This window comes from Dendrobates tinctorius, unplaced genomic scaffold, assembly GCF_039654945.1.
Source record: "Dendrobates tinctorius isolate UK_male_01 unplaced genomic scaffold, ASM3965494v1 ptg000038l, whole genome shotgun sequence".
Classification (NCBI taxonomy): Eukaryota; Metazoa; Chordata; class Amphibia; order Anura; family Dendrobatidae; genus Dendrobates; species Dendrobates tinctorius.
Genome location: NW_027361706.1, coordinates 16,003,043 through 16,029,364, shown reverse-complemented (window position 1 = coordinate 16,029,364; position 26,322 = coordinate 16,003,043). Strand labels below are relative to the sequence as shown.

At 38.5% G+C, this 26,322-nt stretch overlaps 1 protein-coding gene across 2 annotated transcripts in view; it reads right to left on the bottom strand.

The window, feature by feature from the left end:
- The window catches only part of SLC6A1 (solute carrier family 6 member 1), a 245,090-nt gene that overhangs the window by 124,258 nt on the left and 94,510 nt on the right, over positions 1-26,322 (bottom strand). For both annotated transcript variants that reach the window (XM_073574237.1, XM_073574236.1), the window contains one exon: positions 11,739-12,148. In XM_073574237.1, coding sequence (XP_073430338.1) covers positions 11,739-11,976 — 238 coding nt within the window. In that variant the 5' untranslated portion in view covers positions 11,977-12,148. The remainder of the gene's footprint in view (positions 1-11,738; positions 12,149-26,322) is intronic.

The following is a 26,322-nucleotide window of genomic DNA, read 5'->3' as shown; positions in this document are numbered from 1 at the left end:
TGCTTTTCTGAAGATAGTTTCATAACAGCAACTAAAATATAGCACCGACTCATCAAAGTATTTTCCCAAGAGACTTTGATAAGTCGCAAAATTTTTGTGCAACTCAAGGTTAAAAAATTTTTTTTTGAATTTTTGATGTTTTCACGTCAGTTATGCCCAAATATGCCAAATTGGACAGAGCTGAAGTGTGATGGGGAGCAACAGAGGTGTAATGCCACAAGCTTTTCTAAACCATGACAAGCTGTGGTGCTGCTTAAGCCAGAAAGTTACTCCAGTTATGGGCTTATGACAGGTCATCGAACCTTCAGTGACCTGCCTCCTATTTTACATACTGCATATAATAGTATTGGCTTTGAAAAAAATTAAAAAATTGGCACCGGCGGCGGTGCATATGCAGTAGCACCTGTCGCTTGCCGAGAGATGCTACTGCTGGAGCCATTTTGCTGCAGCCAAATTTTTTTTCCTACAACATAATGGCACCGCCAGTGGCGCTTGCACAGTAGCATCAATTACTTGCTGATAGATGCTACTGCACAAACGCAGTTTCCATTTTGCTGCAGCAAATGGTGCATGTGTTGCCGCCAGTGCCATTTTGCTGAAGTATTTTTTTTTTCAAAGCCAAGGCTATTATATGCAGTATTTAAAATAGGAGGCAGGTCACTGAAGGTTCGGTGACCTGTTGTAAGCCCATAAGGATGAATATGTAAAAAGAGCACCATTTAAAAGCATATGGGCCTTTTTGTAGTCCAATAGTTCTTCTATGGCCAGGGTCATACTTGTGAGAAACTCACACTAGTCTCACATCTCAATACCCGGCACTTGAACCGGAGCGCTCAGTTGCATAGAAATACATGCAGCCGCTCACTCCAGTCCCGAGTGCCGGCGGCAGTGCCGACTATTGAGATGCAAGACTCGTGCGAGTTTCTCGCAAGTGTGACCCCGGCCCATGACAGAAGCTCCTTTCTGCTTTGGAGGTGGTAGTGGCCTTCTTATCTCTTGGGTTCCTGTGCGGCTTCACAGGCTGCACCAATGATATTTCCACCTCTCGATTAACCTTACCTTTCCTTCAGGCTTAATATATTCTTGCATGTGGAGCAAGACTACCAAATAAAACAATTGCATGATTCGTTATTCATACTCTGATACATACTCTCATGAGATGTCAATGCTACATGTCTATGTGTTGTCACCAAATGAATGTGATGTGAGTTGCAACCCGCCAAGGGCTTCCTAGCATACCTAGATATAGTATTGAAGTTATTTTGTGAGAATTTAGAGTCCTTTGCCAAATTCAAGAAAAGGTAAGCATTAGCACTCCTGTTCGATGGCCTGTAAACTGCTTTCAGACACTTCTCAGGCGCCTATGTGGTTTACAGCTCATCATAAGTAGCATTGTACTTGTTCATGGGTTTTTTAGTCTGCTTAACCTACACAAAACCCTTTCTGTCTGTCATATCCTGTCAGATCCACTAACAATTTTATGCCTGTGGGGGATGTAAGATTCTCTTCCACAGACTTATTTTAAAAGAATAATGTTAGATAGTTCTTGTCTCATTCTATTGTTCTTCCCCATAGAAATGGCAGCTGGACAATTGTTCATCTCTCCTTTCACCATAGAATTAAAAGGCTCGATTAGGCGTCACGAGCATGAATAATTAACAACCTGATAAGATATTTTAATTACAGGTTAAATTATATTTTCTGCTGGAACTTTTAATGCCCATCTTTTTCCCCATTATTACTAATACACAGTTACATAGTTAGCATGGGTGAAAAAAGACATAGATCCCATTAATGGTGTGCTCAGAAGCTAAAATTTATTTTAATCCTAACCCTCTATTTAATGACATAATCTTATCTTTTTTCTAATATACTTTAATTACAAAAGTCTCTCCCTTGCTACTCCAAGTGCATGCTCAAGTGCAGACTCAAATGAGTCATCATCAGGGGGCAGATTCTGCCCCACCCTGAAACAAAGCCTCTTCAGTGACCTCTCTTTCAGTGGTTGAGTTAGTCCCTACTGTACTGAGAATGCGCCGGTTGTCAATCCCATATGTATGCTTTATAGGATCTTTTCACTGAGCAATATTCTTTTTAATGCACAGTGACAATACACTCTCTCACCAGCTCGAGAGCGCACTGTCAGTTGCAATTGAAAGGAGCAAACAGAGACCCATGTATGAATTTTTATCTATCTTTATTTTTTTAATCCAATAAAATTATTTTAAATATACAAGTAGTCACTCTTGTAGAGCGATCCTTAACCAGCTGACCTGTCTTGGCTGGTGGTGCATAGGAAGCACGGACTCCGTGTAGTCCCACGTAAACCATCAAAAAATAGAAAAAATTCCAGCTTCCAAAATCGAATGACATTTATTTAAAGCATAAAAACAAGGTCAACAGACAGATGCATCAGTGCAAAAAGGCAAAGCAGTAGCAACGCGTTTCGAACAAATCGCTGTTCTTTTTCCAAGCTGCCAGTAAATGAACAACATGCGGTATATATCACGCCTAGCCCACACATATGGTGCATAATGACAAACCCACATGATGCATAATTAAAACCATCAGTAGAAATTGTATCAATCAAATTGCATCACAAACATTAATAGTACATACAAATAGACGAAGATAAAATTAAAACAAATAAAGAAAATTATGTATATACAAGTACTTCAATAATGAAACATAATTTCTTTGCACACATATGTTCTCAAGCGAAGCATCCAGAAAGCCTCTCTGGTCATTAATCGCCGCTTCAAATCTCCAGCTCTTGCTGAAACATTAACCTTTTCAATTCCCACAACTTGCAGGGAATAAATATTTCTGTGAAATTAATTAAATTAAATTATGTTGGCTGTACTATGCGCAAACTAAAGGTGAGAATTTCAGAGCACATAACTGATATCGTTTCTCTCAGCAGTTCCAACCGGGCTATGGGTCCCGATTTTGTGACACATCAGCGATCTCGCCAGCGAGATCGCTGTGTGTGACGGGGATCAGTAACTGGCCCCCCTGCCGGTTATCACTGATCGTGCTCGAGCGGCCTGGGCCATTTTTCGATTGCTGGTCTCCCGCTGCCCAGCACGCATCACTGTGTGTGGCAGCGAGAGACCAGCGATCAGCTACGCTGGACGCTGGTTTCTAATGTAGACGTCAGGTATCCAGGAGCCGCGGCTCCTGGATACCCGACATTTACATTACAAACCAGTGTCCAGCATCGCTGGTCCTGATCGCTAGGGCTGTCTATGTGACAGCTCACCAGCGATCAGCCTAACGATGTCCCAGCGATCCCATCCATGTCGGATCGTTGGTGGGATCGCTGGGACATCGTTATGTGTGACAGGGTCTTATGTCTTTTGCCTCTAAGGTGGAGATTTGAAGCGGCGATTAATGACCAGAGAGGCTTTCTGAATGCTTCACTTGAGAACATGTGTTCCCCGTGGACTCAATGCGCGCAAAGAAATTATGTTTCATTATTGAAGTACTTGTATATACATATATTTCTTTATTTGTTTTAATTTTATCTTTGTCTATTTGTATGTACTATTAATTTTTGTGATGGAATTTGATTGATACAATTTCTACTGATGGTTTTAATTGTGCATCATGTGGGTTTGTCATTATGCACGATATGTGTGGGCTAGGAGTGATATATACCGCATGTTGTTCATTTACTGGCAGCTTGGAAAAAGAACAGCGAGTTGTTCGAAACGCGTTGCTACTGCTTTGCCTTTTTGCACTGATGCGTCTGTCTGTTGACCTTGTTTTTATGCTTTAAATACATTTCATTCGATTTTGGATGCTGGAATTTTTTCTATTTTTTTATACTCACTCTTGTAGGCTGTATAGTCATTTAGTGTGTTATGACTCTAATTTTTTAAGACCAGTTCACATTGGCCCACTGGCTAGCTGCCAATATTTGCAAGGGGTATACTTTAGACATTTTAATTCAAAGTTGATTACACCTTTTATTTACATGCTATTTGTGTGGTTTAGAAGATGTGGTAAAGACTGTTCAGTTGACAGTGAGGAGCAGAGGATCCAAAGAGGTGAGCAGAGATTGAATATAAGGATTTCTGTTATTATTTACATCTTCCATTTATTATGCTGTCCAGACCCCAGTGCATAATAAGCGACCTTGAATTTGAGAAGAATAACTTATCTGCGAATCAATTTTTTTTTCGTGAAATTCTGTGCAGAGTATAAAAGACTAGCACATGTTGATTTTGAAATTCATAATATTACATTTACTAAAAATCAACTTTATTTTCCAACATACTCAGGTTCACATGTAAAAGACACCATGTGTAATGTCGAAATCCATTTCTTACATAACTCGATGTCATCAGCGTATTTTTTGCAAAGTAATGTTAAATGCTCTTCTTCATGGCCCTACACAATGGTACAAAACATTAGTATGACTAGCGGAACCTAATCGATGAATAACCAAATACAGTGGCATGTAAAAGTTTGGAAACCCCTTGGTCAAAATTACTTTATTACGAACAGTTAAGCAAGTTGAAGATGAAATGATCTGTAAAAGACCTAAGCTAAAGATGATACATTTTATTTGTATTTTAGATGAAAAAAAAAAAGTTAATCTTTTACATTATCAAAAATTACAAAAAAGAAAATGGGCCAATGCAAAAGTTTGGCTTCCTGCATGGTTAGTATGTAGTAGCATCCACTTTTGAAACGGTCACAGCTTGTAAACCCTTTTTGTAGTAAGACAAGATGCTTTCAATTCTTGTTGAGGGATTTTCATCCATTCTTACTTGGAAAATTCTTCCAGCTCTGAGAATATTCCGGAGTCATCTTGCATGCACTGCTATATTGAGGTCTAGCCACAGATTTTCAATGATGTTCAAATTAAAGGACTGTGAGGGCCATTGTAAAACCTTCAGCTTGCACCTTTTGAGGTCATCTATTGCGGATTTTGACGTGTGTTTAAGATCATTATCCATTTGTAGAAGCCATCCTCTTTTCAACTACAGATAGGTGCATAGGTAGATAGATTGGTGTTATTTTCAACTACAGATAGACACATAGGTGTTATGTTTGCATCAAGAATTTGTCGAAATTTCATTGATTCCATTAGTTCTTGAATAAATATTTCTGAAGGTCTTTTGCAGTCAATCAAGGATTCTGATTTTCCTCGCTAGCAATCTAAGTGCATCTCTCACTTAAATTTTGATTGGTCTTCCAGACCTTATCTTGACCTCTAATGTTCCTGTTAACTGTCATTACTTAATTACATTTCAAACTGATGAAAGGGCAACTTGAAAATGCTTTGCTATCTTCTTATAGCCTTCTTATAGTTTTATGGGCCTCCACCATTTTTATTTTCTGAGCGCTAGTCAGCTGCTTAGAAGAATCATGGCTGCTGTTTTTTTACCACAAGGTTAGAGGAGGCTGAGTTTTTATAAAGCTGGGAAATTTGCATCACCTAGCCTTTCCGAACGATTATAGTGAACAAGCCATAACAGGTTAATTAAAGTCTTAAACCTTGTTCAAAGTTTACTGAGCCCACAAATCTCCAAAGGTGCCCAAACTTTTGCATCGGCCCATTTTCCTTTTTGTAATTTTTTAAATGTAAAAGATGAAAAAATATATATATATATATATATATATATATTTGTCTAACATACACAGGAAATATAAATAGTAGGAAACAACAAGGCACTCAGAGATAAATAGTTTCTTTAGAAGGTGCACAAGTAGGGTCTCCAGCCCATATTATAAATGATAAACAACTTGGCACTCAAAATCGTGAAAAAAGTTGATCCATTTTTATTGACATCCAGATAACATTACTCTAAACATTTTCGGTCACAACATAGGACCTTCGTCAGAGATTGTATAGAGATTTTCAATCTCGGAGAACAGAGACAGGTCCAAAAAGATACGCATCCTATAGTCAATCAGTGCGATTTCATATAAAGTGCTCTACAGTGCTCGGTGCAATTTGTGCCCATTTCAATATCGGAAGCAATAGTGCTTGTGCTATACGTGGTCTGAATAGGCTGTTCCTCCTGAATATTGTAGGTAAGTAGCGCTATAGCATGGCGATTTATCGCTGTTGAATGGCGCTGTGGAGCGGCCTCATCCAGCGTGCGATATGTCTCGCTATAAGCTCCACAGCGCCATTCAACAGCGATAAATCGCCATACTATAGCGCTACTTACCTACAACATTTTTCTGAACCCGAAAGGGCTGTCAAAGGTTAGAAACTACAAAAAAAGTACTTAAATTCCCTTACTGCTCACCTCTCTGGCCACTCCACTCATCACTCAACATCCCCCATCTAATCCTCATTGCATCTTATTATCACCACCACGAGCGCTGAAATTCCCAGCTCTCGTGAGACCAGGGGCAGTTTTGTGCATCCGCAAGCAAGTTCACGCAGAACCCTTTTCAAAGACAAGAGTTTCGGCCTAGTAGGAGGAGAGGCGAGCGGCATGGTGAGTATAAGTAGTTTTTTCTATTTTGAAAATGTTTTATCCAGCTCTGCAGCCAGTATTCTATGATGTGGCCGGTTTAGCATACTAAATCTGGTGAAAGGTCTTCTTTAGCATGAGAGAATTAATAAAAACGTGAGCAATCTCATATTCTGATAGGGTTTTTCTATTGGTATACTTGTATATTATGTGTCATTATTTTAGTTTTCTTTTGATGCCATTTGTTAAATCCTATCACGTCAACCCATTTACCAAGTGAAAAGGAGCCATTCATAATAATTAACAATTATCACATAATGTTTAAAGTTATGAGACTATGAGGATGAGGGCTCATACTCACTTGCGAGAGACTCGCACAATTCTCGTGTGAGTCTCTTGCATGAAAACCTGGCACTGCGGCCGGCACTCGGATGGGAGCGTGCGACTACATGTATTTCTATGCAGCCGCGCGCTCGGGTCCCAGTGCCAGGTTTTCATGCGAGAGACACACAAGAATTGTGTGAATCTCTCGCAAGTGAGTAAGAGCCCTAACACAAATATTCCGATTAAAACCGCACTTGTGGCCCATAACAACGCGCCACCGCTTAGCTTTCATCTCTTAGGCTCTGTTCACACATCACGTTTTTGCTGCTGTTTTTTTCCTGCAGGCAAAATCTGCTGTCTTGGCAGTAAAGAAGCTGCTTACGAGAAGCAGGTTTTTTTTTCTGAGTTTTTGCCGCATTTTAATTGGTGTGTTTTTGTTGTCTTTTGCGCATGTTGCTAAAGTTTAGTGTCACCCCCCAAAAAAACCCCCACGATTTAACATCCTTAGGTTTTTGCACCACAATGCAGAAAAAACTGATGCATGCGTTTTATGCTGCATTTTTGCATTAACCATTGTTTCCTATGGGTGAAAAAACACTGAAAAAAGTGACATACTGCAGTTTGCAAAAAAAAAGCAGCAGTTTTCCAAATCAGTCAGGAAAAAAAAAAACAATGTGTGTGCATGAGATTTCTGAAATCTCATAGACTTTGCTGGTACTATAAAACGCAGCTTAAAATTTGCATTAAAAAAACGCTGCAAAAATGCAACGTGTGAACATAGCCTTAAGCTTTGCGCTGACTGGTTTCTCTATCATTTGGCCAATCAATATTAGAGTAGAAATTCTATAAGGATCTACATTTTTAGTTACCCTTTGGAATTCAAGTCCTTGATTTGCATTATTGGTGTGTTCAGCTTCTGGTCATTAGGATGCTTGTATAAGGTTATTTAGAATTGAGAGTCCCCAGTGGTTGATACCTTTTAATGGCTAACTGAAAAGATGGTAACACATTGCAAGCTTTCGAGACTACTCAGGTCTCTTCATCAGACTAGACTAATACAACATCTGAAGAGTCACATATTTATACACAAGACAGCACAGAAATAACGCAATAGATAAGACAAGTGGTGTGAAGCAGAATTGTCATTATGGGAGAGGGATAAACATAGTTCATAGATAAGGAGTGTGAAGGTTTTATTGCCCTCTGATTGGGGTCTGGTTCTGTGTTTTGTGATGACTCCAGAAGGTCTGAAGAGCGTAGTTTAATGTACTGTATATCACTTGGGGCCAAGAGGAAGTTTTGCTCTTTATTATCACTAGAACTACTGGAGGTGTCATTTTGACCCTTTTGCTATTTCTTTTTCCTATAATTTCTAAAATTTTAACAAATGAGTTCTGACTTTTTGTGACTTTTATTTATTCATGGTAGTGTATATTTTAGGACACAAAAATGAATTGTAACTTTTTCAGGGGCCCAGATTTTACAATTCATACCTATAAGTACTGAAGGGGTCAATTTGACCCCATACATAAAAGTAGTAGTAGGCAAGTCACCTAATATTACAGAGTACAGAAAATCACAGTGCTTCTACCTAGTTGTAGAGTGTAATTGTATCTATGCATAACAGGGATGATTCAGCATTTTGTTTTGTCTAAACTTGTCTGAACATGTTTGATCCCTGTCTCTTGTAGCGATTTCTGTCTGCACTTCAGTAACAAACATTACAGTTGAAGCTACAACTCTGCATGTTTGTACAGTGTCGTTTTATTACTTCTGCGATCTTTCAAGTCCCTTTTTGCGACGTATATTTGAAGCATGAGCAAGCAGAGGGGTCTGACAAGTGATGAAATTTTGAAATGTCTTCAGAATTTATCTGAAAATGAGCCAGAAGAAGTGGCCCATCATCCGCAATGTCTGAACCACAAACAAAAGGACAAGAAATCCGCTAGCGTCGAAAATGTGGAGTTGGAAGATGCAACGAAAACAAAACAACTAAAACTTGCGCAAACTGTAACAAACCAGTTTGTGGAAAATGCACTGGGAAAGTGGAAGAAAGTACTGTTTGTGTTAACTGTTGGACACCGCATGCTATGACCATGTCAAAGGAAAATGCGTGCTTTACTTGATCTTAACACTGTTCCTACTAAGTTAAAATAAATGTTCTTTAATTTGTTGGCAACAATAAAGTTATTTTTACTCCAGAGTCAGTACTTTTGAATGGGGGTCAAAATGACCCCTAATGGTAGTTATAGGTATTATGAAACACGCGGTAGTTCTAGTGTTAAAGCTAACAAATGAAATAGATTAATAATTATGCTAATCTAGTATAAACTCCATAAAACCAGCCCTTAGACCACAAAGAAGGCAAACTTTTATTAATAATAAAGGACTTTAGGGTCATGGAAAGCTTTGGTATTTTTGCCCAGAAACTCATGTTCATTCATTATTTATAAACATATAGAAATGTAGAGTAATTGAGTACATTAAAGTCAGTGTTTCCACCATGAGAGAGAAAGAGAGACAGAGAAAAAAAGATACTAAAATCCTAAAGGGATTTTTCATGGCAAGAAAAACAAGACTGCTTTCCTTCTTCCACGTTGTTCCATCTTTCCAGAGGTTTTGCATAATATCACAGTCTAAACAGGAAGCTGACCACCTGACAAACAAGCAAACTCCTCACAAAAGGTCTACGCCCCCAGAAGAAGACGACTGGCGAAACACATGTGGTGTTTGCATACATGAACATGTTGGACAGCCTAACAACAGGCACATTTCACGCCTCTTTGTTTCAATCTGAACATTGGTTAGTTCTAGGAATTGGTGGCTCTCTAATTTTAAGTTAATATGATAACGCTACTCGAATATCCAAATTAGGAAATATTTTCAACCACAAGTATGAACAAAACTGAAAATGTGCCTGGTCATGGATAAATAGCTTCGTTTTCAACTGGATAATAAAGTTTAAATATTTTCTTACTTTTCAATATTGGTTCCAAAAACACTTTTTGGTGCAGGATCTATAGCTAAGTTTTGATGCAGAACCATACTGAGATCATATGGTTTGGGGACATATCAGGATATACTTTAGGTACTCATTCACATGTCATTGCTGTATGCAATATGGCCATGTTTGTCTCTGAAAATGTATTTTTCTTTTGCAGTGTTTTGCTAAATATGCTGGACTTGTCTTCTAAAGCTTTACTGTAGTCTTATCACATATTATCTTACATTATTTTGGGTATTATACCCAAATGGAGCAGAAAGACTGGAGCTGCATCCTCCTCCATATACCAGCCTAGTATTTACAGTATGGCTTTAGACCAAAGCTGCATTTCCTCCTACAAACCTCCTATTTACTGTATGGCTCTAGACTGAAACTGCATCCCCTACTACCAATCTAGTATTTACTGTATAGCTCTAGGCTACAACTGCATCCCCTCCTACCAGCTTACTATTTTCTGTATGGCTCTAGGCTACAACTGCATCCCCTCCTACCAGCCTACTATTTACTGTATGACTCTAAACTACAACTGCATCCCCCTCGTACCAGCCTACTATTTACTGTATAGCTCTAGACTGCAACTGCATCCCCTCCTGCCAGACTACTATATACTGCATGGCTCTTGACTACAACTGCATCCCCCTCATGCCAGCCTACTATTTACAGTTTTGTTCTAGACTGAAACTGCATCCCCTACTACCAACCTACTATTTACTCTAAGGCTCTAGACTACAACTGCATCCCCCTCCTACCAACTTACTGTTTACTGCATGGCTCTGGACTACAACTCCATCCCCCTCATACCAGCCTACTATTTACTGTATTTCTCTAGACTACATCTGCATCCTCTCCTTCCAGCTTACTATTTTATGACTTTAGACTGCAGCTGCATCTTTTACCAACCAGCCTACTCTTTACTGAAACTGCAGGCACTCATACTAGCTTACTGTTTACTGTATGGCTTTAGACTGCAGCTACATCCCCCTCCTACCAGACTACTATTTAATGTATGGCTCTAGACTATAACTACAACTGCATCTTCTACCTATCAGCCTACTATTTACTGTACGGCTCTAGACTGAAACTGCACCCACTCATACCAGCCTACTGTTTACTTTATGGCTCTAGACTGCAGCTACATCCCCCTCCTACCAACCTACTATTTCCTGCATGGCTCTAGACTTTAGCTGCATCTCATTCCTACCAGCCTATTTACTCTATAGCTCTAGATGCAGCTCTATCTACCCTCCTACCAGCCTACAATTTACTGTCTAACTCTATACTACAGCTGATCTTCCTTCTAAAGGACCTATTATTTAGTGTATGGCTCTAGACTGAAGCTCAATCCCCCTTCTACCAGCCTCTTTACTCTATGGCTTTTCACTGCAGTTGCATCCTACTCCTACCAGCCGACTGTTTACTGCATGGCTCTAGACTTTAGCTGCTTCTCCTTCCTACCAGCCTACTGTATAGCTCTAGACCTCAGCTGCATTCCCCTCCTACTAGCCTACATTACTATATGGCCCTTTTTTATGGAAAACAATAGAGGTTTCTAAATGTACACAATAAACCTAGATTTTTGGAATTAAATTGGCTCCTTTTGATAACAAGAAAAAATGCTGCTAAATGTTGTGCATTTTTATGTACTACTGAAAAAAAACATTGATAGGTACATTATTTATCCTTATTATTTTCATTGTATACTAGGGCAATCGGACCTCCTGTTATTTGTTGGCCGGCAACCATGATCACTTTCCATTGTTAAAATACAATGACCTATTAAGAGGAAATGCTTTAGACACACAGTATATACACAGTATACTGTAAGATAACAATATACAATAAAACCTACCTGATACATACTGGACTTAATCTTTTAAGATTAAAAGTTGAATAGATAAATGGAAAATTATTTACTTCCACAATTAACAAAATACTAATGAGGCTAATAAATACATTTAAGAGTGTCTTACCTCCTCCGTTCTTTCCACACAGATATGGAAATCTCCATACATTCCCTAAGCCAATTGCATATCCCACACAGGACATAAGGAAATCAAATCTTCCCTTCCATGTATCTCTCTCAAGGTCTTCTGCTTTCTTCTTCTGCACCTTCACAACCAAGGTCTTGGGCTTATCATTAGTGATTGGTGCTTCGCTGACCTCCGTAGAAATTTGTCCATCTGTAACCTTAGTTCCATTTGTTGCCATGTCTCTTGGCTTGGAATGGCAGTGCCTGGTACCCAGACGAGAAATTTCAGCACCAGTCCACGTGGACAGCAGTTTCGCGGCTCCCTTTTACTTCACTAGGGTTACAAAGATGATTTTAAAAATCCTGTTTATAGTTGCAAATCCACGACAGATTAGAAGATTAGACGTTCAGCTGAAAAAAAAACAGTAAAAATGTTTATAGACATCATAACAATAAAAGATTTATATTATTTGTGTATATTTATGATCAAAATACTATGCCACTTGGGCTATGTTTATTGCAAACAGCATACCAGGAAAAAAGAAGGAGTTGCATATTTTAGGAGGAATAATGTTCTTTAAGAGATATGAGTGGATGAGACAAATTTAGAATTCGCCTGTTCAAGCAGATTTTCTTCAAAAATTTGATTCTCAGAGAAATTACTCTCCTCGAATTTAATGTCACTTATTATGCTCCATGGTCTCTTCAGAACCCATAACAAAATAAAAGTAAGCTGTAAAAAATACCACTTCCGGAAAGGTTCTGTGCTAGTGCACAAAAGGTCAGGTTGTCAAGAGGTCACGATGTGTGCCCTGATGTTGCGTGTGTATGTTCAGAACCATAAGAGTGGAAAGTCCAGATCTAGCATGGCAGGCACAGGGATTTCTGTGCTCGAGGTGGTTACTAGAAGACATGTCGAGAACCGTATGTGTGACGGAAACTAGCAAAGGGGCTGTAGAGGTGAGTATAGTGGGGAAAAAAAGTATTTAGTCAGTCAGCAATAGTGCAAGTTCCACCACTTAAAAAGATGAGAGGCGTCTGTAATTTACATCATAGGTAGACCTCAACTATGGGAGACAAACTGAGAAAAAAAAATCCAGAAAATCACATTGTCTGTTTTTTTTTCATTTTATTTGCATATTATGGTGGAAAATAAGTATTTGGTCAGAAACAAGCAATCAAGATTTCTGGCTCTCACAGACCTGTAACTTCTTCTTTAAGAGTCTCCTCTTTCCTCCACTCATTACCTGTAGTAATGGCACCTGTTTAAACTTGTTATCAGTATAAAAAGACACCTGTGCACACCCTCAAACAGTCTGACTCCAAACTCCACTATGGTGAAGACCAAAGAGCTGTCAAAGGACACCAGAAACAAAATTGTAGCCCTGCACCAGGCTGGGAAGACTGAATCTGCAATAGCCAACCAGCTTGGAGTGAAGAAATCAACTGTGGGAGCAATAATTAGAAAATGGAAGACATACAAGACCACTGATAATCTCCCTCGATCTGGTGCTCCACGCAAAATCCCACCCCGTGGGGTCAGAATGATCACAAGAACGGTGAGCAAAAATCCCAGAACCACGCGGGGGGACCTAGTGAATGAACTGCAGAGAGCTGGGACCAATGTAACAAGGCCTACCATAAGTAACACACTACGCCACCATGGACTCAGATCCTGCAGTGCCAGACGTGTCCCACTGCTTAAGCCTGTACATGTCCGGGCCCGTCTGAAGTTTGCTAGAGAGTAGAGTTGAGCGATACCATCCGATACTTCAAAGTATCGTATCGGATGGTATCGGCCGATCTTTAAAAAAAGTATCGGTATCGCCGATTCCGATACCGGAAGTCCCATTCAAGTCTATGGGACTTCCGGTATCGGAATAAGAAAAACCCTTTCCTGCCCTTGTACAGCCTCTCTGGGGTCTGTACGGGCCTTTCGGGGGGCTGTGCCGGCCTGCCAGGGGGTCTGTGCAGGCTCCGGTGGTCTGTGCCGGCCTGCCGGTGGTCTGTGCAGGCTCCGGGGGGCTGTGCCGGCCTGCCGGGGGGCTGTGCCGGCCTGCCAGGGGGTCTGTGCAGGCTCCGGTGGTCTGTGCCGGCCTGCCGGTGGTCTGTGCAGGCTCCGGGGGGCTGTGCCGGCCTGCCGGTGGTCTGTGCAGGCTCCGGGGGGCTGTGCCGGCCTGCCGGGGGGCTGTGCCGGCCTGCCGGGGGGCTGTGCCGGCCTGCCGGTGGTCTGTGCAGGCTCCGGGGGTCTGTGCAGGCATCGTCCGATGGGACTACAAGTCCCATCGGGCGATGCCTGCTACCATGACAGTGATTGACACATTAGCCAATGATGGGACAGTAGTAGTCCCATCATCCGGCTAATGTGTTAAATGTAAAAAAAAAAAAAAAAAAAAAAAAAAAAATTACATGCTACATTCATACTACATACTACATACATGCTACATTCATACTACATACTACATACATGCTACATTCATACTACATGCAACATACATACTACATATATACTACATGCATGCTACATATATACTACATGCATGCTACATACATACTACATATATACTACATGCATGCTACATACATACTACATATATACTACATGCATGCTACATACATACTACATGCTACATGCATGCTACATACATACTACATACATGCTACATATATACTACATACATACTACATATATACTACATGCATGCTACATATATACTACATGCATGCTACATACATACTACATATATACTACATGCATGCTACATACATACTACATGCTACATGCATGCTACATACATACTACATACATGCTACATATATACTACATACATACTACATATATACTACATGCATGCTACATATATACTACATGCATGCTACATACATACTACATATATACTACATGCATGCTACATACATACTACATGCTACATGCATGCTACATACATACTACATACATGCTACATATATACTACATACATACTACATATATACTACATACATACCACATACATACTACATGCATGCTACATATATACTACATGCATGCTACATACATACTACATATATACTACATGCATGCTACATACATACTACATGCTACATGCATGCTACATACATACTACATACATGCTACATATATACTACATACATACTACATATATACTACATGCATGCTACATATATACTACATACATACTACATATATACTACATGCATGCTACATATATACTACATACATACTACATATATACTACATACATGCTACATACATACTACATATATACTACATGCATGCTACATATATACTACATGCTACATACATACCACATACATACTACATACATGCTACATATATACTACATGCATGCTACATACATACTACATATATACTACATGCATGCTACATACATACTACATGCTACATGCATGCTACATACATACTACATACATACTACATGCTACATACATACCACATATATACTACATACATACAATACATTCATACAATACATACATAGACATACAGTACATATAACATAGAGTAACATACTTACCAATACTTGTCACATTGTTCCCCGAAGCCATTGTCGTCTACGGAATAAATATTAACATAACAAACCACAAAAATACTCACCCACGATCCGAAGCAGTCCACGAGTGTGTCCCACGACGATCTTGGGTAGAGAACTGCAGCATCAGCTGATGCTGCCGTTCTCTACGGGCTGCAGGAATCCAATGACGGAAGGTAGGTATCCTTCCGCACTGTATTCCTCCGCCACTTAAAAAAAAAAAAAGTCCCTAGTCTCACTTTATGCCATTGCTGTGTGGGAATTTCCCACACAGCAATGGCATAAAGTGAGACTAGGGACTTTTTTTTTTTTAAGTGGCGGAGGAATACAGTGCGGAAGGATACCTACCTTCCGTCATTGGATTCCTGCAGCCCGTAGAGAACGGCAGCATCATCTGATGCTGCAGTTCTCTACCCAAGATCGTCGTGGGACACACTCGTGGACTGCTTCGGATCGTGGGTGAGTATTTTTGTGGTTTGTTATGTTAATATTTATTCCGGAAAGACAATGGCTTCGGGGAACAATGTGACAAGTATTGGTAAGTATGTTACTCTATGTTATATGTACTGTATGTCTATGTATGTATTGTATGAATGTATTGTATGTATGTAGTATATATGTGGTATGTATGTAGCATGTAGTATGTATGTAGTATGTATGTAGCATGCATGTAGCATGTAGTATGTATGTAGCATGCATGTAGTATATATGTAGTATGTATGTAGCATGCATGTAGTATATATGTAGCATGTATGTAGTATGTATGTGGTATGTATGTAGCATGTAGTATATATGTAGCATGCATGTAGTATATATGTAGTATGTATGTAGTATGTATGTAGCATGTATGTAGTATATATGTAGTATGTATGTAGTATATATGTAGCATGCATGTAGTATATATGTAGTATGTATGTAGTATATATGTAGCATGCATGTAGTATATATGTAGTATGTATGTAGTATATATGTAGCATGTATGTAGTATGTATGTAGCATGCATGTAGCATGTAGTATGTATGTAGCATGCATGTAGTATATATGTAGTATGTATATAGCATGCATGTAGTATATATGTAGCATGCATGTAGTATGTATGTGGTATGTATGTAGCATGTAGTATATATGTAGCATGCATGTAGTATGTATGTAGTATGTATGTAGTATGTATGTAGCATGCAGTATGTATGTAGTATGTATGTAGTATATATGTAGTATGTATGTAGCATGCATGTAGTATGTATGTAGCATGTATGTAGTATGTATGTAGTATATATGTAGTATGTATGTAGCATGTAGCATGTATGTAGTATTTTTTTTTTTTTTTTTTTTAACATTTAACACATTAGCCGGATGATGGGACTACTACTGTCCCATCATTGGCTAATGTGTCAATCACTGTCATGGTAGCAGGCATCGCCCGATGGGACTTGTAGTCCCATCGGACGATGCTTGCACAGACCCCCGGACATCAGCACAGCCCCCCGGCAGGCCGGTACAGACCCCCACAGGGTGCACAGCCCCCCGGCAGGCCGGCACAGCCCCCCGGCAGGCCGGCAGAGACCCCGGGCAGTCCACACAGCCCCCCGGCAGGCCGGCACAGCCCCCCGGCAGGCCGGCAGAGACCCCCGGAAGGCCCGAAATGACGGCGCATCATGATGCGCACACACCGCGCATCATGATGACGTCAGGCCGTCAATCAACTGAACTTCCGATTCCGATGCCGAATTCCGATATTGAAAAAATATCGGAAGTCGGTATCGGAATTCCGATACAGCAAGTATCGGCCGATACCCGATACTTGCGGTATCGGAATGCTCAACACTACTAGAGAGCATTTGGATGATCCAGAGGAGTTTTGGGAGAATGTCCTATGGTCTGATGAAACCAAACTGGAACTGTTTGGTGGAAACACAACTTGTCGTGTTTGGAGGAAAAAGAATACTGAGTTGCATCCATCAAACACCATACCTACTGTAAAGCATGGTGGTGGAAACATCATGCTTTGGGGCTGTTTCTCTGCAAAGGGGCCAGGACGACTGATCCGGGTACATGAAAGAATGAATGGGGCCATGTATCGTGAGATTTTGAGTGCAAACCTCCTTCCATCAGCAAGGGCATTGAAGATGAAACGTGGCTGGGTCTTTCAACATGACAATGATCCAAAGCACACTGCCAGGGCAATGAAGGAGTGGCTTCATAAGAAGCATTTCAAGGTCCTGGAGTGGCCTAGCCAGTCTCCAGATCTCAACCCTATAGAAAACCTTTGGAGGGAGTTGAAAGTCCGTGTTGCCAAGCGAAAAGCCAAAAACATCACTGCTCTAGAGGAGATCTGCATGGAGGAATGGGCCAACATACCAACAACAGTGTGTGGCAACCTTGTGAAGACTTACAGAAAACGTTTGACCTCTGTCATTGCCAACAAAGGATATATCACAAAGTATTGAGATGAAATTTTGTTTCTGACCAAATACTTATTTTCCACCATAATATGCAAATAAAATGAAAAAAAAACAGACAATGTGATTTTCTGGATTTTTTTTTCTCAGTTTGTCTCCCATAGTTGAGGTCTACCTATGATGTAAATTACAGACGCCTCTCATCTTTTTAAGTGGTGGAACTTGCACTATTGCTGACTGACTAAATACTTTTTTTCCCCACTGTATATGTTATTTTTTGTTACATTTTTTGACGGACCTCTAAGGTTTTAAAAAAAAAGGAAGCCAACACGGAAGCATTTCTCGAAAGCTGATTTTTGTGCTACTCAAATAGCATTCAATTCCACCCTAATAAAATCACTCATTTCTATTAGTAACCCTAATAAAGAAACAGGACAGAAGAATCGACACCTTTGAAATGTGGTGCTGGAGATGGAGGTTATCAATTACATGGGTGGCAAGAAGAACAAACAAATCAATTTTGGAAGAAATCAAGTCAGACATGTCACTGGAAGTAAGGATCACCAAGCTAGGATTTGCCTAATTTGGACACATTATACAAAGAGAGCAATTACTGAAGAAGGACATTATTGTCAGAATAATAGAAGAAACAAGGCGAAGTGGAAGACCAGTAACCTGAAAGCTGGATACTATCAAGATAATGGTGGAGAAGACCCTGGTGGACCTAGCCAGGGTTGCACATTATTGATCTTCCTACAGATCATTCATGCATCAAGTCTCCATGGCTGAAGATTGAGCCCAAGGCCAATAAACAAAAGGCAGAACTGATACACCATGTTAGACCTAATGCATGGTCTCGGGAATCAGTGCATTACCTATGGATTCTCTGTGTGGTGTTCTTTAATCTCTGCTGTCTTGCACAACTACCCTAGGCCTTGCCATTAGGTAAAACATACGGTATCAATTTTGCCTAAAGTGGTCCTATAAGTTCTTTATACATTAAATAGCCATAAGTACATACAGTATGGGAATAATAAAATCTGAGAACCATTTTTTTTAATATGTAGAATTTCATGGCATGATTGTTTATGAGTTGTTATGCTATAAGAAGATTTCCTCCAGTGTAAATTTACTGTAGGAGATCATTGCATTACTTGAATTATAATAAAGCAAATACTATAAATAGCAGATTTTAAGTACAGTACGTATAATAATATTACTAATAGTATTGAAATCTAATATCCTCCTGGCTACATTATTTTCACCACCTCAACATGATGTGACAGCTTCAATACAAAAGATTTGATAGGGATCTGACCATAGCGGCTATGTACATGTGTTGTTTCCTGAAACAAAGGGAAGTTAGATTATCAAAAGGCACTAGTGGGCAATGTGAACAATGAAAACTTTCTAATTTTTACATTTTATTTTTATTTTGCATCCGTCTATGATATTCTTGGATTTTTTTACACAAAATGTTTTTAGGAAGTCTTACACATGTTGTTCTCTTTCCTTTTTAATTGATTTGTCTGTTTTATCACAAGTCTTGCTGGTCCATCAGTATTGATGTCCCATACCTCCTAAAAGTGCTGTACAAAGAAAAGTCTGAAACTTTTGCAATCATTCTGTGAAAATTCAAACAATGGGCCACAGTGCACAAACAGTGGTAGAATCCGTTATGAGGAGAGCTCCACATGTGTTTACTACACATTTGCTTTTCTAGTCAATTTTTTAGCTTAGGCTGGAAGGTCACTTTGAATGTTTGAACGTAAATGAGCAGAAGAACATCAGCTATAACATAAGATGAATGGTCACAAGAAAAGTTATTAACAAACCAAAACCAAAGTCAAGAATAAGAAATTCTAAAGAAACTATTTCAATAATCGCTATAAGAAAGGTTATCAATGCATTTTTGGGTTCTCCAATCTTACAAGTATGTAAACTTGCGAACAGCTAAGAACCCTGAGCGGGAGACCGAATGACACTTTAGGAGGACATAGTAAACTATATAAGACAAGCATATTTAAATATACAAAAATATACAAAACCATTACAAAATAGTTTTCAATCTTGTTATGTAATCTATGTGGCTATGACTTTTTACAAGATTTCATTTTCCATCAGTCTGATTTTATAATAAGTCATACATACTTAGTATTATACTGTAATAGGACAAGAATAAACTCAGGCACAGATTTATGATGACAGATTTAGTAGTTTTATAGATTTTTTTAAGATAGGGGCTTACATTTATAATTTCTGCATTATAGGTATACAAAAAAGTTGTACTTTATGGATACACGATTTGCCAGTTTGAAAGAGATCCTGTCAGCACACTTTAGTAATGTAAATTAAAGACATAGCTGTAATGGCTCTATAATACAGATTAAATTGATACCTTTGATAAAGAAATCTGCTTTCCTGTTCTTTTTCAGTGACCATTTTAGGTTTTCTGCTAATTAGATTTTGGTGCACAGGGGTTGGACTGTGCACTGGGTCTTTTCCTCCCTGGCTGTGATTCCTCATGCCTCCGCCTGCATTTGGTCTCTGAATGACCTGCCCCATCTGATTGATATCTCAGCAGTGGCCTGTCATTTAAAGATTGTAAGCAGAGGGGCCGGGGAATAACAGACAGGGAGGAGAAGACCCAGTACATAATCCAACCCTTGTGCACCAAAATCTAATTAGCAGAAAACTTAAAATGGTGATTAAAAAAGGACAGCAACGCGGATTTCTTCATCAAAGGTATCAATTTAATCTGTATTACAGCACCAAAATCGTGCTGACAAGTTATCTTTAATGAGAAATATTCTCTAGCACCAAAGAGCTCAAGCTGTAAAAGAGTGACACAGGGATTCACCGATACCTGGAACAATTCAAAGTCAAAATTTTTGCCACTACGTGGACACCATTTTAAAGGGTTGTTGGGCTATTGCTAAAAGTCTGCAGTCACTTAATGTGACAACAGACTTCTGAATACTTACAGCACGCGCACCACATGCTGTCAGGATTCTCCAATGTCTGCGGAAGATGTGACTGCAAGTAAGTGATAAGTCATATTCTGACTAGACATGCGCAACCTCATTCAATTCACTTGTATTGAGCAAGGTCAAGTGAGTCTAGTCGGCACGTGACAAAAGGTCTTGCCGTTGACACTGGAGAATCCTGACAGCGTGCAGTGTACGCACTGTAAGGATTCATAAGTCTGCAGTTACTCTACTTTTAGCAAAAGTCCAGACAACCCCTAAGTGAAATGCTTGCTTTTAACATGTTCTTAAGAAAGAATCCATACATTGACATATAGGTAAAGTTACCGGCTGTATGTTGGATTTGAGGCATAATGCATGAAGTTAGACAGATAAATAAACTAATTGTCTTACTTTTGTCAATTCATTTTTTACGACAAACAGGCACATGAAAATAATAAACTGGTTTATATTTAGACAACTTCACAAGCCCTTGCCTCTTTTTCTTGAACAATCTGTAAAAATTGCCCAAATGTTTTCTTTTTGTTATACAGATCAATAAAATAAATTTTCAAAATCAATTTGCTTCAAAAAGATGTTCAACTCATGCCAATTTTTGGTGCAACCACTTTGGTAAATATAGGCAAGTCCAATTTACTGTCACCAACCCTCTTTTTGACTTTGTACCTTATCTTAGTATTGATTTAAGTTCAGGTTACTAGTTTGCATGAACACAAAAAACAAATTAACTAATGTCGTTACTGGAAATAAAACAGAAACGTATGAACTGATTTTATGGAGCAAACTGTTATAGAACCAGTTGTAAAAGATGTCTCTACACTACAGTATGTATTGCAAGTGCTATCAGAAATTGCTGAAAGGTGCAGATGATTGTATGTGTGCAGGACTGCTTTTCTGCAGTTGATCATACAGTAAGTCTTTAAGATTTAAAGCAATATTCAATGCAAAGAAAAGTGCAATTAAATAATGTCTGAAAAGCCTAGCCAGCTTTCTGGTATCGCTTTTATTTTTATTCTTCATTTTCCATTGGCAGACCATATCAGTGACTGAGAATCAGAGTTTTCCGAAATTCGAATTCAGCAGATTTTCACAAATTAGATTGTAAAGTTCAATGCCCAGAATTTATTCAATGTAAATCAAATGTAGATAATTATAGTATGAGATCTTCAGAAGCCAGAGCATAATAAATATAGGTAATGCAAAATACTATATCTATCTATCTATCTATCTATCTATACTTATCTGTGCCTCTCCTGTCTCAATGTGCTGTCCCGCACACATTTCACCAAATAGTAAATTTTATTCTTCAATCCTTTAGTAAATACATTAAATAAAAGAATTAGTGTAATTTCCCATCCTGAGCTTATGTTTTCCATGAAACGAGTCGTTATATTTAGGTTTAAATACAACAAAAAGGTTCTTAAAGGAATTTTTCACAGAAAAATTGTATGGTAAATATTACTGCTCACATTTTGCCACAGCATGATAATTCTGAAATGGAAAAAAGTAGTGGGGGTTTAATTAAATATAATGTTATTCAATAGAGGACTGAAAAGTGCCTCACAATGCACATGGAGTGGAGTACAGATATAATAGGAAACCTATGACTTTCTGCTGTATCTGTACTCCACTCTGTGTGCGCTCCTGTATCACAAGCTACATATTTTTTCAACTGTCTTTTGTGTGTTCAATTGGGATTACAGGACCCAGACCCTCACTGATCAGCAGACATGGAAAGTGCTTATGAAAAAAAAAAAAAAAAAATATATATATATATAGTTTAGTTACTCTTTAAAGCCTCATTTAGACATCATTTTTTTCATGAATGCACAAAATGGTATATGTGTCATCAATGTTTTGAATCCATATGTCATCATTTTTGGTCAGAGAGACACCAGTGTTTGGTCAAAGTGTCATCGGTGTTTGGTCAGAGAGTCATCAGTTTTTGGTCAGGGTGTCATAGGGGTTTGGTCAGGTTGTCACCGGTGTTTGGTCAGAGTGCCATCGGTATTTGGCCAGAGTGTCATTAGTGTTTGGTTAGGGTGTCATTGGTGTTTGGTCAAAGTGTCATCAGTGTTTGATCAGAATGTCATCAGTTTTTGATCAGGGTGTCTTAGTATTTGGTCAGGATGTCATCAGCTTTAGGTCATGGTGTCATTAGTTTTGGTCAGGGTGTTGTCAGTTTTTCGTCAGAGTGCCATTATTTTTGGCCAAGGTGTCACCAGTTTTTGGTCAGGGTGTCATCAATGTTTGGTCAGGGTGTCATCAGTGTTTGGTCAGGGTGTCATAAGTGTTTAATCGCTCTTTTTTATGTATAAATGAATAAATTGGAAAGCATTTTTTATCATTGCAATATCAATCATGGACAGCAGATTGCACACTAATGGCAATGAGCACTGTGCTTGATTTTCATGGACTCATAGACTTGAATTGACATTTTTCACCCTTGCTGCTGGAAAAAAACTGATATAAAACAAAAAAAAGACAGTTCAAGTACCAATGTGCACACCTAAGGTATATACAGTATATTTATTGGGAAAGCAACCAACACTACATAGTTAAAACCATCTAAAACCAATTATATCACTGACATGATATACAAGACAAGGAATATTCTCCAAAGTAGCAACATGTATGAGAGTATGCCAAAAAATAAAGTAACAATATTATTTTCTTTTTGTATTTGATAAGTTGTTTTCTGTATGCATAGTGTAGTTGATTATTGGATACACCTATGGTATATTATCATTTGATATCCATACATTATTTGATTATTCTAATGGTCTGTTTTTTATTGTGGTAATTTTGATTTATTAAATTGTGGTTACTTTATTTTTTGGTATACTCCCATACATGTGGCTACTTTGGAGAATCTTCCCCGTCTTATATATCATGTCAGTAATTTAACATGTTTATAATTAGTTTGAAAAGATTTTAGCTATGTAGTGTTGATAGCTTTCCTAATAAATATACTTTATATTTCCTTAGGTGTGCACATTGTTGCTTGTATTGTCTTTTTCCTCGTTTTTTTTTTATTCCAGTTTATCTCAATACTGATGTGGCACCCTTAGCTATTTGGAATATATTATTGGCAGCGTGTGTTTTCCTTTTTGATGAGGAAAAATTAAAGTCTCTGGAATTGTTACACGGGCACGGGGTCTGAGAAAAAACATGGACAGGTGAATAGGTTTTAATGGGTACATGCTCGGTTCATGAAAATTACGGGTAGAACACGTGCACACAACAAGGACATCTCAATGATATCTAAGATGCATTACTAATGTACTATGTAATGTTTTTTGTTTTTTAATTACATTTTTTTTCCAAAATCATATCAAAAAGACTTTGCATCAATTTTATAAAAATACATCTTTAGAAAGCATTATTTGTATCAGTGATTCCTATATGTAAAGAAGCACGCCTCCTTCCCCAATGAAAACTTTTATCCTCTTAATATACTGCAGTCATCATATTATACAGCACTGTGTACTTACAATTGCTCATTTTACCTTTCCCCAGGCTAATTCTTCTCTTTTCTCTGTTCTATATAGAAACAAGAAGTCTGTAGTTCCTGCATTTATCATTCCCCTCTTCAATTCCTGACCCAGCTGCTCCCACGCATCCCCAGCCTGGGACTTTTGCAGTGACTCATGTCTTATACAGTGAAAATTGACCTCCTGTTTCTACATAGAGCTACGAAGTAGTGATGGGCAAGTAGCATCGTTGCTCGTGTCTCCCCAAGCATACTCGGGTGATCTCAGAGTATTTTGGCGTGCTCGGAGATTTAGATTTCTTCGTCTTATCTGCATGATTTGCGAATTGTAGACAGGCTGAATACATGTGGGAATTCCCTAACAAACAGGCATTCCACACATGTATTCAAGCTGTCTAGCAGTCGCAAATCATGCACTTGAGGCAATGAAAACTAAATCTCTGAGCACACCAAAATACTCAGAGACCACCCGAGCAGCGAGTATACTCGCTCATCACTACTAAGAAGGATTCAGCTAGTTAATGTTTAATCATGTGACATCAAAGACTTAATGGAAAAGAGAAAAATTATTTGGGTAGAAAGGAAAATGTGAAATTGTAAGTACACAGTGCTATATAATATGATGACTGCAATATATTAAGAATAACATTTTTTATGGGAGTGCTTCTGTAAGCTGGCTGTAAACATTAGAAATTGTTTCGAATAGGTTATATTGGTGTCACTGCATGGTGAGCCACACCTTGTTTCATTGGAAATGTTTTTTTTGCAGCCTTCATCGTCCGAAAAACAAATAGTCGCAAATTTTGATGGCAACAATCTATGACTTTGGAGGTTGAACTTTGTATTATAACTCCAATCACTGTGGGCAATGACAAAAAATTCTCTACTCTCTCTAGATTTTATTGTGGTCCAATCACCCATTTGTTGGTTCAATTACTGCCTATGAACAATGGAGCTATCAACATGGCAAACTAGAATGGCCAAACTCAGAAATAGAGGGAAACTATGTAAAAAAAAGGTGGTCAATTTTAGACCACAGTTAGTCGATCACTTCATATAAACTTAAGGCATATCATATACTCAACATTCAAAGGCCAAATGTGGACCTCAATGTCCAGAATGACTGTGGGTCTCCAGACCAGAACTCCTCCTTTTCATAGGTAAAGAATTCTGTTAATGTGACCTTTGGCAGGTCCAGACATAAGGTATTAGGAGCATCAATGTTGCAAAATGTGAAACTGGTTTTTGTTTCAGCCAACTAGTTAAAAATTCAACTTGGCTTCCCATAAGTTGGGTTAAGTGACAAATTCAACAGTCACTTGTGCAAAACACAAAATACATACAGTATATACATATTATTCCAATGGAATACAAAAATAGAAATATACAATACTATTACAAGGTGGAAAAAAGGAAATTTCCAGTTTATGGGTATTTATTAAGTTTACTCGCAGCACTTTACATTCATCATAACTGTCCTACTGGGGCTCAGAATCTAAATTTCCTATCATTATCTCTTTTGAATGTGGGAGGAAACCGGACGAAACCCACACAAACACATGGAGAACATACAAACTTTTGTAGATGTTGACTTTGAACTCAGGACCCCAGCATTGTAAGGCTACAGTGCTAAACACTGAGCCACCGTACTGCATTCACACATTGAAGTAGTTGGGACAAGAATAGGAAAATATGAATTTATCATATCAAAATGATCATTTCTGTACGCTAAAAATTAATTAGAAAAAAGTATTCTGTATATGATGACTAAAAAGTAAAAAGTATGCATAAAAAAAACATTTTTTATTATGAAAAGGCGCGTTTTACCTTATGTAAACTTTGCTCGGGTCACCTAGTTTGTTTGTGCGGCTACGTGTATGTTTTATCTTACATTGTGAAATAATGCTTGAAGAACAAACTGTTCTTTCAAACATCAAGAATGAAACTTCTGTTCTGTAAGATACTATGACTTTTTTGCAATGTTTAAACTATATTGACTTGAAAGGGCACTTTTATTACTATCCTTGTCTCCAACTCCATTCATGCATGTTCTTCTCTGTCGAAGCCAATCAAACTCAAATTTTAAGCCGAAAAGAATTACATTGCACAAACCCTCATAGCGATGCCACCTGGT